Source organism: Eutrigla gurnardus, assembly GCF_963514095.1.
Source record: "Eutrigla gurnardus genome assembly, chromosome: 8".
Taxonomy (NCBI): domain Eukaryota; kingdom Metazoa; phylum Chordata; class Actinopteri; order Perciformes; family Triglidae; genus Eutrigla; species Eutrigla gurnardus.
The window spans coordinates 5,319,919-5,338,933 of NC_139922.1; the positions used below are offsets into that span (position 1 = coordinate 5,319,919).

Sequence of the window (19,015 nt, forward strand, 5' to 3'; positions counted from 1 at the left end):
TAGGATTATGCAGAACTGTAAAACACGACTCGGATGCTCTGTAATCTGGTTGACGAAGATGACTCAAGGGGATTTATGATGTGAATATTTGACCAGAGAATATAAACTGACCCCGGGGCAGAAAGAATAAGGCTTAAATATTTTCATACATGCCATAGGACACAAGCAACCCATTCATTATATATAAAACTCACATGTAGCTCATTATAGTCAGATCTATGTCGCTAGATGGGCAATGAAATAAGTATTTTCATTTACTCAGTCAGTGATTCTTCTTTTGACTGCTGTCCTTTCTGCCTGTGGCAGTTTAAAATGTTTATTTAAGTCTGATGAGCCTGATTTGTGTGTGTGTGTGTGTGTGTGTGTGTGTGTGTGTGGGGGGGGGGGGGGGGGGGTCTTAACTCCCATGGAATATAGCCACGCGCATGCGCACAACTCAAATAATGTATTCTCGTAATTTAGGTTATTTGCGATTGGATAATGTGGAATTTAAAAGGGACTTGTTCAACCGGATATGAGCGACGCATTCGGCTCTCGGCTAGTTTTAAAGTTCCCCTGTTGTTATGCGGAGGAGGAGCTATGGGGAGTTGTGATAGTTACGTCGACAGCGCACAGGCCGCTCCGTCCATCCTCGGAACTAGGAGGTTCGTAATTCTTTGTGTGAATTCAACTAGCGTTAGCTTCGTAGGCCGTCTCTTCCGGCCGACCCTCCAGACTAAATGTGAACCAATGAGAAGGTTGACATATGACGCTCGTCCAATCAGCAGCCGCTACAGTCTACTCTGCAGCAGGATCCGCCCCACCGATGTAGTTTCTCCTATTTTGGCGGCTTTGTGGAAAACATGGCGGAAAATTTGAAAGGTAAATTATGAGCACTAACTATGACTTTATATTTCGATATATATGTATTTGTTGTTATTTGGTACACTTGTAAGCGTAAAGATCTACGATATACACGCTTTGTGGCCCCCACTTCACACAACACGACCGAGAGTTGTTGCATTATCGTGACTCTGGGAGGCAACTCAGTCGTTCGTAGTACTTGCACTTTCTCACAGCCTCTATTGTGAGGAAAGTCTCCGCTTGTGAATCCAGATCAACTTTGAGTCGGTTTATAAATAATGCTGAACTAGTTAGTTTAGCGCCTTGCTGTGTGGTTTACCGTAACGACCGAGCCGTAGCTGTTGTTGGTGGTTTAACGCGCCATTCAGCGCCACGTACATGTAGACATGGATTTAAACGCGTTTCTGCTTAACGTGATGCTTCTGTGAGGGGTATGTATGCGACGGGGTTCACTGGCTCGCCATCAGACTTCCGTGTTTTGCGATAAATTGTTCAGTTATCAGATCAGAAAATTAGATCTTCCTTTTAGTTAAAGCCCTCTTGGCACGGTTACATGTACGCCGAATTAACGCGTGCATCTAAACAATATTAACTACATTTGTGATGCTGCTTTGCGCGTCCAGCAAATGAGCAGTGTGAGAATCGAGTGACTTTTACGTGGAGTTTGGTGTAGGCTCGGTGCGTTTTACTCTCTGTTAAGAGGAGTTGCTGTGTCAGTTTGCAGCGTGCCTTGGAAGATGTCCTGGGATGAGCTGGAGGCGCTGTGTCGCACAGAGAGGCTCCACTGTCAACAGCTCGGGGTGAAACGAGCCAACGTCAACGAGTTTGATGTGGAGTTCCTCTGCGACTACAAGAGGACCAACAAGGTAAACCATCTGTCCACTCACCGTTACAGCTCGGCTCATCACTATATGGCCTGTACACTTTACAATGACTTATGTCCTAGAAACTGTCTGAAGCTCCAGGCCACAATGAATCCTTGAGATGATGATTCCTGCTGAATCAGTTTAGGGTGATGGTGTAAATGTCCCAGTATTCCTTGTGTAATTATTATAGCCATACACACTTTATAATTCAGACTGAGGCTAGTACTTGTCTACTCCGTGGGTTCTTAACTTTTTCCTCTAACGCCTCCTCACTGTACTATCTTGCATCCATGCTTTGCTCTGTAGTCAACTGTGCACTCCTGGAGACGTGGTGCACATCGCCTTCTTGGGCCTTATTTATGAAATTGCATAGGATTCATTCAATCAAATAAAACTTTATTAACGACACGTTATTGGCAATGCAGCATACTGTGAAGAGTATGGACTGGTAGGGAGGCAGGCAAACAGACTGGCTGACACCCTCATATTAGTTAAGGTATATGTGTCACACTGAAGTGACTGGAGAAGGTGCAGAGATTATGATTATAATAATTGCATCAGTTAGTTAATGTGTTTGTTAGGAAAGTGAATCTGATTTCTGTTTTCCTAGATCTTTTAAAATGTTTTATGGAATCATTGGATTTCTGCAATAATACATGTACTATTAAGTTGACTATTAGAACAACAAATATTATCTCTAACTATGTATATGAAAGTAAGATGCCCTTGGAGTCATCCTTTGGATTATAAAACATTTACAAAGAAGTCTTGAACACCTTTGGGTCATTCCGTGTCATTTCATCAAATGCCTCCCACCTGACCATATCAGAATGTCCTGAAAAAATTCAAGTACAAAGACACACTTGTTAATAGGACAAATCCAAAATATTAGGTCTCTACTGTCAACAGTTTTCTCATGAAACATCATTGAATAAAGGGTAGTTTAGACGTTTTTTGGCATCATACTCTGAAAAGCCATTTTTAAACAGCAATATCAGGAAAACTATCTCACCTGTGGCCTTCAAAGTTTCTACAGTGTATATCTGTTACTAATAACCCCCAGACCTGCAATATCAGGGATGTAGCTCAATGATAACCTAGTAGGTACTTAAAATGTGGCTTGTTGAAATAAAGTAGTACATTTGAAGAGTGGCTGAGCTCCCATTTTTACAGATAAAAGACTTCTATCACTTCTGCCTCTATCTCTGGTGTTAGCTTAAACATTCTACAAAATATGGTTTCTCTCAGATTATTAGTTTCACAGATATTAAGGCTCAAAAATGGAAGTAAACACATCTTTGCCCAACTTCAGAGTCATATTCCAAAAAACAAGGATCAGGTCCAAACTTACTTTTTTTGAAAGATCATATTCTTGTTAAAATCGTATAAAAAAAATCGGCAGGGTGTTTTGCCTCAATTTGTCACAGTGATTTTTTAAAATCCTGATATTGGTGGGGTTTTTGTGGCCGTTTTTGGTACTGCATGTCCTAACAGCCTACTTGTAAACATCACAGGAGGGCAATTCAATTGTGTTTTTTACCATTTACCAAAGACTTACATGTGACTAAATGCTACTGATAAATTTAGCCTCCCGAAAACATTAAAATGTAGTGCAGATATAGTGAGGCAATAAGTCCTTGAATGTGAGTTAAACATGGTGAAAGCAGCTTTTAATGTCTTAAACCATGAACAAACATAGCATAATATTGAAGACTGTACATTTCGTCATACTAGTATATAAATTACACAACCAAATCAAATAATAATCTTAATTTGAGCATAAAGATTTTACATTACAGTAGAAAAGTTTGATATTGAATAACAGTTTGTCTCTATGCTCACTATGAGGGATCAAACATTTTTTATCTTTTAGATCCAATTCCTTCGTCACATTCATTAATTTGGCAGTCACTTTACAAATTGTCTAATGTACATCTCTGCTCTGTTGTGCTCATATTTTTTTTACATGCGCCCAGTTTCTGTAGAGGGAACGTCAATCCTTGCAATTCTATGCTGCAGTGGGACATTACACATGTCTTCACTTCTTGGCCAGTAGAAACTCTTGGCAGGGCCATGTGGGTGCATGAACTGCACCAGTACATCTTTATCTGAAACATCTCTGATACTTCCTATCCACCATTTCTGATCATAACTCACATATTGTCTCATAGTGAGCATAGAGACAAACTGTTATTCAATATCAAACTTTGGAGACTTTTGTACTGTAATGTAAAATCTTTATACTCAAATTAAGATTATTATTTGATTTGGTTGTGTAATCTGTGTGTATGTATATATTTAAAGTATGACAAAATGTACAGTCTTCAATATTATGCTATGTTTGTTCATGGTTTAAGACATTAAAAGCTGCTTTCAGCATGTTCAACTCACATTCAAGGACTTATTGCCTCTGTCACTATAACTGCACTACATTTTAATGTTTTCGGGAGGCTAAATTTATCAGTAGCATTTAGTCACATGTAAGTCTTTGGTAAATGGTAAAAAACACAATTGAATTGCCCTGCTGTGATGTTTACTAGTAGGCTGTTAGGACATGCAGTACCAAAAACGGCAACAAAAACCCCACCAATATCAGGATTTTAAAAAATCACTGTGACAAATTGAGGCAAAACACCCTCCCGATTTTTTAATATGATTTTAACAAGAATATGATCTTTCAAAAAAAGTAAGTTTGGACCTGATACTTGTCAGTTTTTTGGAATATGACTCTGAAGTTGGGCAAAGTGTTTACTTCCATTTTTGAGCCTTAATATCTGTGAAACTAATCATCTGAGAGAAACCATATTTTGTAGAATGTTTAAGCTAACACCAGAGATAGAGGCAGAAGTGATAGAAGTCTTTTATCTGCGAAAATGGGAGCTCAGCCACTCTTCAAATGTACTACTTTATTTAAACAAGCCACATTTTAAGTACCTACCATACTAGGTTATCATTGAGCTACACCCCTGATATTCCATGTCTGGAGGCTATTAGAAAGAGATATACTCTGTAGACATTTTTAAGGCCACAGGTGAGATAGTTTTCCAGATATTGCTGTTTAAAAATGGCTTTTCAGAGTATGATGCCAAAAAACGTCTAAACTACCCTTCATTCAATGATGTTTCATAAGAAAACTGTTGACAGTAGAGACCTAATATTTTGGATTTGTCCTAGTAACAAGTGTGTCTTTGTACTTGAATTTTTTCAGGACATTCTGAGATGGTCAGGTGGGAAGATTTTCAGAAATTTGATGAAATGACACGGAATGACCCCTTTGGTAGATGTGTGAGTTGTCTGATTGAACACTGCAACATGCAGTGCAAGACATTTTAGTCAAGACAACTTAACCATCTAAGACGGCTATGAGAGCAGAGTTGTAATACTTTTCTGCAACAGTTTTCTTAACTCGGTAAAAAAAAGCTCCTGACGAACACTGTCAGGAGCTTAGTGGATGTGTTTCAATGTGTTGCAAACCCAGAATATGCTCTTTTAAATAGTCTTTCACTAACATAACTGTTGTTCCAGACAGTATATTAATATACAATGAGACAGTATACCTTTATCATCTGTCAAGAGATTTAGCCATTTACCATTTATACTGTGTTCTCCAGGTATAAAACAAACACTTCATACAAAGTAACTATTTACAAAGAGGACTTTCTGCCATCTTAAAACATTACGCATTTAAATGGATTCAAATATAGAGTTGCCCTCTCAGACACAATCAAGCTTTGCTGAAGGGGATGACAAACTTCCGTTAAAAGTTTAACATAGTCGTGTCACATAGTGCAGATGAAGAAGTGCTTTATCTTGAGGTTTCCCAGAAAGAAAATGAACTGGTGTACATGTTTATGTTTGGAAACATTCAGCAGGCTCAGAGAAACATTAAGCCGGGCGTGCTGGTTTGGGACCGAGTTGTCCAACCAATACAACCCATCTGCATTGATACATAGATTAGAATTAGAAATGAGAAACAATATCCAATATTTGCTCTGAATGGAAGTTGTGTGTTTCAGGAGGAGTTCTACCTGGTTAAGTGGAAGGGCTTCTCAGAGTCTGACAACACCTGGGAACCCAAGAGGAACCTCAAATGTCCCAAACTGATTAAGCAGTTCCACCTGGACCTGGATCAGGAACTGAGGCGTCACAAGAGACGTTGCAACCCTAAAAAACTGGATAAGGAAGTTGCCTCTTTCCTGGTCCAAAAAGCCAAAGTCCGCCAGCGTCTGCAGCGCTGGGAGGCCCATTTAAACCAGACACGTAACCACCCAGGTCGCATTTTTGTCACAAATGAAGTTGACTTTGAGGGCCCTCCAAAAAACTTCACCTACATCAACAACTACAAAGTAGGCCCGGGCATCGTGCTAGATGAGATGGCTGTGGGCTGTGAGTGTAAGAACTGTTTCGAGGAGCCGATAAATGGCTGCTGCCCGGGGGCCTCTATGCACCGCATGGCCTACAATGAGAGAGGGCAGGTGCGGGTCCGGGCAGGAAAGCCCATATACGAGTGTAACTCCCGATGCAGCTGTAGCCCCGACTGCCCCAACAGAGTGGTGCAGAAGGGCATCCAGTTCGACCTGTGCATCTTTAAGACGGAGAACGGCCGGGGCTGGGGCGTCCGCACACTGCAGCATATCAAGAAGAACACGTTCATCATGGAGTACGTGGGAGAGGTAAGACCTGGGCAAAAACGGGTGTCAGCTCTTTTTTTTAAGTTTTTTGACTGGGGTCGAGAGAGACTGAGGAAATCCTGTCTGTGACAGCAGAGTCACTCGCCATCTTCCGCAAAAGACTTGAGACTCACCTGTTCAGACTAGGGTTGTCACGATACCAGAATTTCAGTAGTCGATACCAATACCTGTGAATTTCCACGATTCTCGATACTAATTCGATACCACAATTAAAAAAAACAAAAAAACAACAGGACCCATGTACTTTTAAATTCACTAATTTATTGAAAACTGCTTCAAACTGTCAAGTATTTAACACCACTGTGCTTTAAGATCTTTTTGCACAGAATTTAAATTGCAGTACCAGCTGCCAACAGACCTATAGCCATCCAGTATAAAAACAAACAATACTGTGCTTATAAGGCACTTTTTGCATGTCGGCTTGTTTGAATCAAGAATTGCTCCGGATTCATCCGCCTCGAATGCAAAATATTTCCACACGCGACTCTTCGCACCTGTCTTGTCGACGAGCCGACGTGTTGTGCTTTCGCTCCCACCTGCTGAAGCCATTTTTTTCGAAGACGGCAAGTTTTCTTCTTCAGCGCCGCTTACTGCGCTGTGCTGCTCACACGCGTATACTGCCCCCGTCAGTTCCGCCAAGAATCGACACGGCTCGCCGAGTGAAAAGTTGTATATTCGGTTCTGACGTTACCAGAAAAAAGCAAGTATCAAATTATTTTTTTCGTGTCGGCATCGAATTGGTACCGAAGTATCGGTTCTTGTGACAACCCTTGTTCAGACTTCACCTCGACTCTGCATAGCATGACCCACTTTCACAAAAAACAACAAACAAACAAACAAAAAACGCACTTTTATGTTCTTACCTATAGCACTGATCATAGCACTGTTGTTCTTAAGGTATCCTTGCTGAACAGAACAGCTACTACTTTACTCAGACGAGGAACTAACACTTGTCATATTTTTTAGCTCTTACTTTATCGGCAATGATAATGAGAAAGGTTTCTTTCTTTCGACAAATGTGCTTATTGTAAGTCGCTTTGGACAAAAGCTTCTGCTAAATGCCTTAAATGTAAATGTCCAAAGTCTAATAAGTGTATATTGTGTCTGTATGAGTGCAGTACTCAATATTAAACAATCTGATATGGACTGAACTAGAACTAGACATGCTTAAATGTAAACGTAAGTTCAAAACTTTTGGTGAGCATTATCTTGGTACACCATATTATTAACCAACTATTCACTGAAACTAACTACAAATCCTCGAGTAGAATTACAACAGGATGTAAAACCTCAAGACTTTGTTCATAATTCTTTGGTAGCTGTGTTTATTTAAATTTAAAGCTTGATGATACAATACACTTCATAATTCAACCTTTGCCAAGCACATAACTACATACATTTTTTTAATATATATAGTTAGGCGTTATTGAGCAGGGCCAAAACAAACAAACAAGTTGACACGACTCACCACTTGTGTGGGTTGCTGAAGTACTTCTGCTATTTCTCTGCAGGTTTTTTCTTTCTTTACTTTTGTCTTGACAGTCCTTTGAGGAAACATCAAAGAGGCAGGAGCGGTTGTTGCCATAGTAACAGAAATGTTTCCTCCATTTCACAATTCACAGCAGCAACATTGCTTGTCTTTTGCTCCGCCGTTGTTTACAGTGTGCAGATCGCTCTGTGCTCCTATTGGTCAAAGAGATGTGGAAGGCAATAAAAGAAAAATCAAACATGCTCGACGTTCCGTCGGGACGGCGAAGACGCGACGACGGCAATCGTCTCCTTGGAAACATGACATGGTCTAACACGATTGATTGTCGCACATGACACCGTCTTTGACTACACCATTGTTTAGAGTTGTGCGTGCCTGTGTGGCAGATTATGTGCTCCTATTGTCAAATAGGTGAGATATCAAAAACATTTTAGTTTTACAGGAAGAGGGATTATGAATACATAAATACCGATATTTGCGTCTTGGTGCAGGGACACAAGATAAGAACTTGAAACATTCACTGTGTCGTGAATTCAATTTAATTTCAACTCAGCAAGCTCAGCATCTGCACACAGATAACGGAGTCATCGCTGTGAGCCTGGAGTCGGATCTAATCCATCTCGTCTTAAACACTCCTTTCTCTACTGACCTCTGCTGGTGTTGCTCTCCTTCGTGACAGCCAGGTCTAACAGTGCAGCATTTCACTTCTCTGAGAGTGCAAAGGTCACCAGGGGAATGTCACAAGGTGCTTCTAAGTAACGTGAAAGTAAATCCTGTGAGTACGTTGGCGACGAGCTGGAAACTAAACTTGTCTGTCCATGAAGTAAAAGAAGCTTCATTCTGTAGCATTGATATCCACCTGTGGGTGACTGGGTGCCTCCGTAGTTCTGTTGTATGACTGCTACAAATGTCCAAAGTAGTCATAGATGGATGGATTGCTACTGGCTACATACTGCAGCGCCCGTTTGGTTTGCTGCTGGAAGGTCAAGCCTTCCCATCATGCTTATTATTCTTATGGAGAGTGCTTCTCCAGTGCCAACGGATTCATTACATGTTCATGATTCTTCAGTCTCATTCTTCCAGTCGAACTTTGCTTTGAGTATCATTATAATCATTTAAATTTATTTATCAACTTCATAGATCAGTATCAAGTAGTTTGTGAAAATAATGTACACCAACTTCAGAAAGCTGCAGCTGTTATTTCATTGAGTCAGATACATATTTAGGTAAATAAAAGTATCAGATCAGGTTCGGTATTGAAGATACCTGATATTAAAGAAATTGTATCAGGCACTAGAGTAAGCATGGGGCGAAAATGTCATGGCACATTTATCCTGCCAAAATAATTGCGATTATTTATATCCTGATAATGATGAAAATGTGCTTGAAATGCTTAAAATGATAGCAAAGCATACTCCCTTTTACACCTTTTTATTGCCTCACAGACAAGACATCTCTTTTTACTTTACATCCTTTTTTAGTGAAAAATAATCAATCTGAAATAAAATAATCATAAATCACAAGGATGAAGGATCAATACAATAAAGAAAATGCTGATTACGTCTATCAATGTTCCTCTGTAACCGTTTTTGAGAATTGATTTCTTTAGTTTTGTTTCTTGTGCATGCTGTTATTAATATTTTATTGGAATCACTTGTTACATTTGTGTTGTGTCCTAAAATATCTCCATGTCCTCGTTTCCTCCAGATCATCACAACTGATGAAGCAGAGAAGAGGGGTCACGTGTACGACCGCCAAGGCTCCACGTACCTCTTTGACCTGGACTATGTGGAGGATGTGTACACGGTGGATGCAGCTCACCAAGGCAACATCTCCCACTTTGTGAACCACAGCGTGAGTGTTTTCAAACTGGATCCAGAGTATACTGTACTGCAGGCAGCTTGGTTGGTGGAGGTCGCTGTGTGTCAACAGGATCTCTGGTCTCAGGTCTGTGTGCATCTCAAAGCTTTAAAACAGGGCTTTACTCCTGGAGTATAACGGAGCATAACATTAGAGTCATTAATTCATAATTAAGCTAACAGAAGTCAAGTTAACATTGTTCCTTTTCTGTATTTGAATATTAATATGTATATATTTCTGAGTATTGAAGATGATCCATAATGCCTGGTTCAGACTAGATGTGGTCTTGTGTTGACTCGGCTGGGTCTCGGTGTGTGATGTCATCCCTACTCATCGGAGTATTTCTCTTTATGATATCATAGGACCCTCGAGGAAACATCAAAGAGGCAGGGCTGTTGTTGCCATAGTAACAGAAATGTTTCCCCGTTTAACAATTCCGCCCCACAACACAACACCGCTCCTCTTTGGCTTCGCCGCCGTTTACAGTTGTGTGCACCTGTGCAGCAGATCTCTCTATGCTGCTGTTGGTCAAAATGAGGAACATGATGTGGAAGGCAAAAAGTCAAACATCGGGTCCTATGATCACCGCGACGAGGAAAACGGGCGGTATCGCAGAATCTGACAATGAAAATGATCAACTGTAACGTGGAAATCTGTGGAATTTGTCCAAAATCTGGATACAATTTATAAAAATCTATGTTTTCTCTCACATTATGTTGTTTTTCACCGCACCTAAGCTGAAAGAAAAGAAAACGCACGTTGTCGAGAGTCTGTGTGTTAGTGTAATTAATGTGTAGTGAATTACAATTAGAACTACTTCAGTAAATTTCTTTATTTTGATTCATCAACCACATAATTAGACACAATTTGATGGGAAAAAATGCTCTAAAATTGTAAAACACAGAATTTAGAAAAATGAAAACATGGAATTTGGGGAAAAAATACATGGAATATGTAAAAAAATAAAAGCAAATTTCATAGGGCCCTAGAAAGTTTAAAACATGCTCTACTTTGTCGTGAGGCACCACAGATCGGTTGTCGACCACACCTCCCATATTTAGGATCTGATAATGGTCACCTGCACTGGGGTTGATCAGTGAGATTAAGGGTGATATGAACACCAAGTATGCATCAAGAATGTTATACTGACAGAACCTTTCTGAGAGACACACCGTGCACACACATGCAGTTGTGACTGAAATCACTTTGATCAGAATGCATGGAAAATAATTCCAATAGAATAGATTTGTGAACGTTTCTCACTTTAACCCTGATGGTCTAAATAAGTTGCTGCTGCCTCGTCTGTCCTGTCGTACTGTTGTATATCTGTGATCTGTGTGGTGTCGCTATGAAGCCTATTTGTTACCAGAACTGATCGGCGGTCAAGCGTGAATGACCGGCCGTAGTTGAATATGTTGGCTCTGCACAGCATAAAACGAGTGATGGTCGAACACAACACTCCTTATGGCTCTGATGTGAGGCGACATGACCGTCAGCCCAGAATCCGCTGATATCATGTAGAATGAACCAGACTTAAGTTTTTAAAACAAGTAACTTTGTAACAAGTCTGTTTCTTTAGATTTTTGCTGTTTTAAAGTCTGAAAAGCTGCTAACACAAGTTGTGTTTTTTCTCTTTGCAGTGTAACCCCAACCTGCAGGTATTTAATGTGTTCATCGACAACATTGACGAGAGGCTCCCAAGAATTGCTTTGTTTTCAACACGAGCTATTCGGTCGGGAGAGGAGCTCACCTTTGACTACAAGATGCAAAGTAAGTGTGTTTGATTGAGCAGATTTAATGTTGGCACAAAAGCTGGCCTTAAAGGGCCGTACCAGTGTAAGTCTGTCTTCTGTCCATCAGCAGACGTCCCTCCTGTCTTCATCAGTGTCTCCCTGTTTTAACCTCCGTTCATGTTGATGGTTAAGTCTCTGGGTTTAAGGGTAACTCATCCTTGTAAAAGTCACAGCGTTGTTTATTTGATCTATAATTACTGTATATCTCTTATTAACCATTAAATGTGCGCATTGATATCAAATCGTGTCTACGTCTGAAGCTAGGAGCAGGTTCTGGGTTCACTTGTTTTTATGTCCGGCTGCTTCCAGTTTACGTCAGTAGAGTCTGGCTCTGATTGGACTTTGTAACCAGGAAGAAGTGTGATAAACAAGCTTGTATGAGATTCAGAGTCGTATCAGTACGAGCCTCAAACTCACCCGAGGTGTAACTTTCAGCCAATCGTTGAGCCCCTTTATACTTTGGCTCCGCCCTCTGAGCTGTCGATCACAACAGAGCCAAGAGAGCCGTTGAGAAAAATAGTTCCTTACAAGAACAAGAACTGAATTGGAATGGAATAGAAGCAAATCACGGAGGCTTTTAAATGTTTTATGCCCCCCTTTTTATTGAATACAATAAAAATATTTCATGACATGATTATCATGGTCGGAATACTTCTGCTTTACCATATTATCTCGATAATCATCAAAATATTCTTAAAATGGCACCAAAACATCCTGGAATACATTTTGTTGAACAACTATTGTTAAAAAGTCAAGGCTCTGATTCTATGTCAAACTACGTAGTGTATTAATAACAACGCTGTGTCTGTTAGTCGACATTATTGAGCTGATTGACTTTCTTTGGGGTTCTGATCTGATGCAGCAGAGACTCTGGCGGAAGGGAAGGAGGCGCCGTCTGCTTGTGATGGATTATGCATACATTTGCCACAGGAAACCGAATGTTTCTTGTGTAAACTGATGACTGTCGTCTAGACAAAAGAGATCTGTAAACACAGAGCGGCGCTTAGAAAAGCAAGTGTGGGCCTGATCTCCACCGGCTCCACCAGAACCCCAGACATATACGTCTGTCACCCTGCAGACCACCTCAGTCTTGGTCCTGCCCTCCGTATGGGCGAGATGAATATGTGAAGCAAAGTAAAGCTGCTGGCCGTTGAACTGGGCCCTCTGTTTGTTTCCAGTTGATCCGGTCGACACAGAAAGCACCAAAATGGACTCCAGTTTCAGTGTAGCGGGGCTCCCGGGCTCCCCGAAGAAGAGGGTCCGAGTGGAGTGTCGGTGTGGATCGGACTCATGTCGGAAGTACCTGTTCTGACAAAGGACTGCTGGGAAGGCACCGCCGTCATCTGTGTAAAGATGGGGGAAATTGTACAGATTTGTATATGAATTGAATGTTTTTTACATGTTTTTTTTCTCCACCATAATCGGTAGATTATTTGAGAGCTTAATTCCGATGATTGGAAATATCTTTCTGTGAAAATAGCTCTGGGAGCGTATGAGTCCACAGAGTGCAGGACAACAATGAACCCTTTGTAGCAAAAGCTTTCTCCGTCCTCAATCAAGTATTTTAGAATGACACGACATATTTCAGCCCGAGTCAGTCATACTGTACTCACCACAGCCACACACAAACCCAACAGGCTTCTTGTCCCACAGTTGATCCTGTTTTTAAAGGACGGACCGTTTGTCTTTCCCGTGAAACCTGATATGACAGACTGAGTGTCTCAGAACTCAGCAGGTAGAATCCGTCTGCATGGCCGAACGCCACCAAGGAGAAGTAAGAAGATGTCTTTATTTTGACTGGTGAAGTGAGGATCAGCATAATAACCGTTTCTGTCGTTTCTGACTGTACAGTATCTGTATTTTGTAGTCAAATAGGTGATTTTCTTAAGGTGTGTATATTTAAACTTTTTAGTTGTTAGTACTTGATTGCATGGATTTTTATAGGACAACAAAAATAATGTAAATAAATGGCTTTAAGGACAAAGAGAGTGTGAGTCACATCTAATCTGTACACTAAGCCTGACATCACCACACTGCTGGCAAACATCCTGACATTGTTTTAATCCACTGGTAACGTGGAGTCACTGTTTTTATGAAAACTTCAAATAGGAGGAAATTGTCCAAATGTGTCATGTGACTTTCCTTTGACGGTGTAAACGATATGTCATAGGACCGTTTAGAGCACAAATCCATTTCTCTTCCCATCCAAAGGTTTTATCATATTGGGATTTCTTGATGCCTTATTTAATATGATGCATAATATGTTGTTTGTAGCATGAAGTGAATCCTGAAATAGTCTGAAGGGAGAAAAATGTGATACTACAGAACATTTCATTATCTTTGATTGCCTGTGTTTCCAGTATGTTCCCTCTGCTAAGGCCAGTTTAAATGACGATGCTAAAGGTGCAGTTCCTCTTCTAGCTGAGTCGTTTTAATCCTTTCAAAGTATGCAACACTTTTTACCACTAGATGGCGTGTCTGGCCAGCTGTGGCTGTCTGCACGTTGAGGAACATGTTTCCTCTTCCTCCAGCACACTGGCTGACATTTCTACAGTATGACACAGTTCTAACAGAAGTCCCTCTGCTTCTTATTGAAAACACATTCAGTACTTACACTTCACTCACTTTACAAAAACAAAAGATTGAAAAATGAAACAAAACTCTAACGTGACGTTGTCCAGACAGAGTTGTATGGAACAGGTCGACAAAATAATTCCAGTGTGGCCTAATGAACTAATTTAACACTTAATAGTGCGTCATATGCGTTTGCATACGAACCCAACTCCTACACTTCGACTGTGTTTACTATAAATAGCACACATACTGGCGTAGGTTCTGCCCCTACCCAGAAAACGTGCCTCTTTTTCTACTTCCTGTCTCTCCAGAGTCGACGTTAAAGTGCAGTGTTGCATTCAGGTGCAGTTGGAGATCTGGCCCAGAAAGGTTCAAGGACGAGCTTCCACAGTGGTTGGAGGTTGGAGGAGTCGCTTACTAAAGAGAGTCAGGTCTTCGTCTGACTTGGATCACCGAGTCAGTCAGTCAGTGACAAGTGGTTGTGGAGCAGTGAACTCCGAGACCAGCTGACACAAACAACTCACATCTACAGAAAGTAGCTCAATTAGACTAAACAGACTTAGATTTTATGACGGTTCAATCAAAGTCAATTTCAAATCAAAGTCAAAAGGGACAAATATGAAAATTCATATTCGGTTACTAACCGATCTTGTGGGTGAGTTGTGCGGCCCGAGTCCGACGGTCATCTCGGAGCCGGGACACCATAGTGGCTGCTTCTCTGACAGCAGGGCTCTAGCCTGTAACTCCCGAGTCAGAGGCCTTTCACTCGTGACTCACACATCACTACTTCGAGCGGTAGTTTGTGTCTGATATGGTTTTTCCATCACAATCGGCAGATAACATCACGTTTCTCATTGAAACATCCAGAATCTGTGAATATGCAGAGTGGAGTAGGTGATTCTATTCAGAAACACTTTGTTATATTACTTGGAATCCTCGTAACATGCCGATAGCAATGAATACATTACAGTTTTTCTCCATTGGTTTGGCTCATTTCTTGAAACAGAAATGACATTCTCAAAACTCTAAGATCATTTGGCATAACAGTCTTACAGTTCAGCACAACACCATAGTTCACTTGCAAAAGCTCATATCTCTCCCAAAACTGTTCACTTATGCTTCAAAACTAAATTCCTTCCCCATATAAAGAGTCAGTGCCCCCAAAAGACAAAAGATCCTTCTCAATTGCTTCGGCTCATTTCTCGAAACAGAACGGACGTTCTCAACACTCTTGGTGCTTTTGCCAAAATAACCTGGATGGTTCAGCACAACACCATGGTTCACCTGCAAAAGCTCATATCTCTCCCAAAACAGTTCACTCATGTGTCAAATCTAAATTCCTTTCTCATATAAATAGTCAGTGCCCCCAAAATGCATCATCCCTTTGGCATTGTGTAAGCACTGCAAGTCAAAATGTTTAGATGTTTTGTCACTATGGCAGAGGACCATTGAAATATCCCTCATGTCCACCACTAAGTCTTAGCCCAGTCCTTCATTGACAATGGTTACTGTACTCGTTTTTTTGTCTAGCTAACAGAATACAATTGTGTGTAAAACTGAAAAAAATGGGATGTTACGGTAAGAGTAGCCACCCGTGCGAGGTTGTTGTTCAAACATAGAATTCAAAGGACAAGACTCCATTCGTAATGTATGTCTTATGTATTTCTTACAGAATGAGTTACCAATGAAATTGCATTGTTGCTTTACTTTTTACCACTATTCTAATGCATCACTGAGCAGTGACTGGAATACTACTGTATCCCATTGAGGTACATTACGACAGGGCTATAACACACACACACACACACACACACACACACACACACACACACACACACACACACACACACACACACACACACACACACACACACACACTAAATGAATAGGTAAATGCACATTTCTTGCTTTATGCACAGTGTCCAGTCCTACAGTATACAACATATAATTCAATTATTGACTGATATGAGTACATACCTGTTTTCCCTGCGAAAGGTTTGGATGATGGAGGAGACTGTAGAGCGAGGCACATTAGGCTGCACTCTGCGACCTGCCTCCACCATTGTGAGACGGTGGTTGACAACATGGTCTATAATTGTGGCCCGAATTTCATCCGGGACAACATGGTGTCTTCGTGCTCCTCGGCCTCTTCCCCCTATTCCACCACCACGCACCCTTACTCCTCTTCCTCTTCCTCTTCTTCTTCATGGAGCAGGCAGTTGCCCTTGTTCATTTGCTTGGCCAGGTGCCTCCATGTTCAGAAATGGTACTGGTCCTGGTCAACCTTTATATATATATACTGTATATGTTTGGCAGCATTCACAATCATAGACAGCACCTGTCAGGTAACTAAACATACGGTTTGATTGGTCATCTGAGATGAGTGAAACTCCTCCTTCGTTAGTCAAGTTCTAGTTTCACCTGACTGTCAATGACTGTACTCAATTTATCAAACGTTCCAAGAGATTCATATATGGTATTCATGGTATTATGTTCTTGACTCATTTTGACAATTGATCAGACTATTGTGCAAGTGATGACTTACACAATGAAATGATGCCGACATGTTTTGAAGAGAACAACCATTAGACTGAGAATCGACAATCAGTTTAGATCAACAAGATCTATTCACCTGGAAATTGTGCTAAATGTAGGCTACCTGTACTTAATCATTGGCAAAGATGTAATGAGATATTGAGACATGTACTAAGACAATTGCAATTTGATTAATGAATGAGAAATGCAATTCTGTTGTGGACAATTGCCAAGTGGTTTGGAGATTTGTCCATGTTGTTTTGAGAATGTAATTTCTGTTTCAAGAAAAGAGCCAAACCAATGGAGAAAAACTGTAAATGCTCTGACATAAAGAATACAAATGTCATCTGTGGCCGTGGCAGGACTGTAAAACCCCCGTCCAATCAAACACTGGGCTGGAGAAAATAATTGGACGGCCTGCCTGTCTGTCAATGCTTACTTCCTTCAACTCTTCAAGTATGTTGATGTATCCAAACTGACCCATGATCCCTGGTATGCGAGAAATAGGCCCGACACCATAGTAGGACAAACATCCCATATCATGACGCTTCACTGTCTTCAGTGTCCCGAGGCTTGAATTCAGTGAGGTCAACGTGAGGCTAATTCTGTGAATCAGAGTTTGCTCCTGGGTGGAGAATGTAGGCCAGACTGGTGTTCAGCGTGTCCTCAATTAAAAGCCAAACATTTAGCTCGGCTCATGTGACAGGGATTAATTTGGATTTGGTGGATTTGTGGAGGATCAAGACTCCCCGAGGTCCATGTGAAGAGACACAGGTGGTTGATGTCAACCAAAGGTGAACAAGCTGGACAGTTTGTCTGCTCGGATGAAACCACAGCAGCGCTCAGGAACGGATCAACTGAACAGATTTTAGGACCAATTCAGGTTTTTTTTTTCTTTCTCATCTTTCTTCTCTCTTTGTGGATGCATGGTCACGCCCATATGTGAACACAAGTAGTGTGTCTAGAATATTTCTCTATTTAACTCTTTGTACATTGTTAGCACTGAATGAGATAACGTCAGGATGAAATGTAAATTGCTTTTACATCACATCCCCATCATTGGACATATCTATTTAACATTATGCAATCTAATATGAAATCTAGTCATCTTTTCTTCCTTTAAAACAAATGACGCACGCTTACATCGGCTAGCACCAACTAATTCAAACCAATAAAATCAAGACATCGATCCACCAATCGATCTGCAACTTTTAGTGATAAACAGGTTGTGTGGAGGGTTACACTATAAGCACGCCCACTTTATTGGGGATCCAATCAAATGCAATGATTTGATTGAAATCCCTCTTGTAGCCCTGTTTCACTGGGACTGTGAGGCGTCATATGAAGTGTGATGCTGTGTTCACACCAATCGTGAATTGAATTTTCACCAGAGGTGCTCGGTGGATTTCACCAAGCTGGATTCACTGGATCTAGTGAGACTCATGTCGGCTGGTTTACCACAGCTGGAGGAACCCAGAATAAACGATTAAACTGTGATTTAATATAAATAACCAGATGAAAAGGATGCTGAAATAACTCCATAATGATGGTGATCGGTAAAAAGTGTGAAGTCATGCTTTGTTAGGTCTGTCTGCAATACGATAAGCTATTATAAATGCTTGTTTTCTGAATGGAGTCTGGTTGATGGGTGCTAGGCTATGCTAACATTGTAGCTGCTCCACCAACACTCCAAATAAGGTCATCTAGACATAAATACAGCAGAGACCTTGTGACAGTTTCTAGTTTCTATAAGTACATTTCATTCGTGTTCATTTCGTCAATGAAAATGAGATGAAGTATATTCAACCCGTGTTTCTGAGAGAGACGATGTCTCACATCACAAGGAAGATCTGCACACTGATAAGGCCTTGGCATCACAGCATCACTTCTTGCTCGCGTGTTCGCCTCATTCACATCGTGTCATTCTCACCCGCTGCCACAAAACTGTGTCTACTTGAGTCTTTGCATGGACTTTGTAGGCTTCAGAGCCGAAAGCTGTTTGGAATCAGTTAAACCACGATTCAGTTGAACTGAAAGTCAGTTCACTTTGCGTGCACTGTAAATAGTTATAGTGTCAGTTGGTATGAAAAGAAGTGACAGCAGTTGAAATTGAGGTATTGAACTACCGAAGAAGTAGTCCCCAGATTTTCTTCGGGCCGATCACGCCGAGACACATTACTAGTAAACGCGCCATCTGCTAATCCATTCTCTAGCGCTGCACGTGTCTATCTCACGGTTTTTCACCAATGTCACACTCCCTCAGACAGGCCCTCATGGAGCAAGAGGCGGGCCTTTCTACTTCACCACTTCCTTCCTGTTTTGGTGGCTGTAGATGTGGAAGGACAATGGAAAGTTGATACGAGT

The 19,015-nt window shown here is 41.0% G+C and overlaps 1 protein-coding gene across 1 annotated transcript; it reads left to right on the forward strand.

Annotated features, from left to right (window-relative positions):
* The first annotated feature begins 752 nt into the window (after positions 1–752).
* LOC311017141 (histone-lysine N-methyltransferase SUV39H1-like) lies at positions 753–13,514 on the forward strand. Its single transcript, XM_084015313.1, has 6 exons — positions 753–861; positions 1,561–1,709; positions 5,726–6,382; positions 9,597–9,743; positions 11,390–11,519; positions 12,721–13,514. The coding sequence occupies exons 1-6, from the start codon at positions 843–845 to the stop codon at positions 12,852–12,854; spliced, it is 1,236 nt and encodes a 411-aa protein (XP_083871439.1). The 5' UTR covers positions 753–842; the 3' UTR covers positions 12,855–13,514.
* Positions 13,515–19,015: the final 5,501 nt, after the last annotated feature.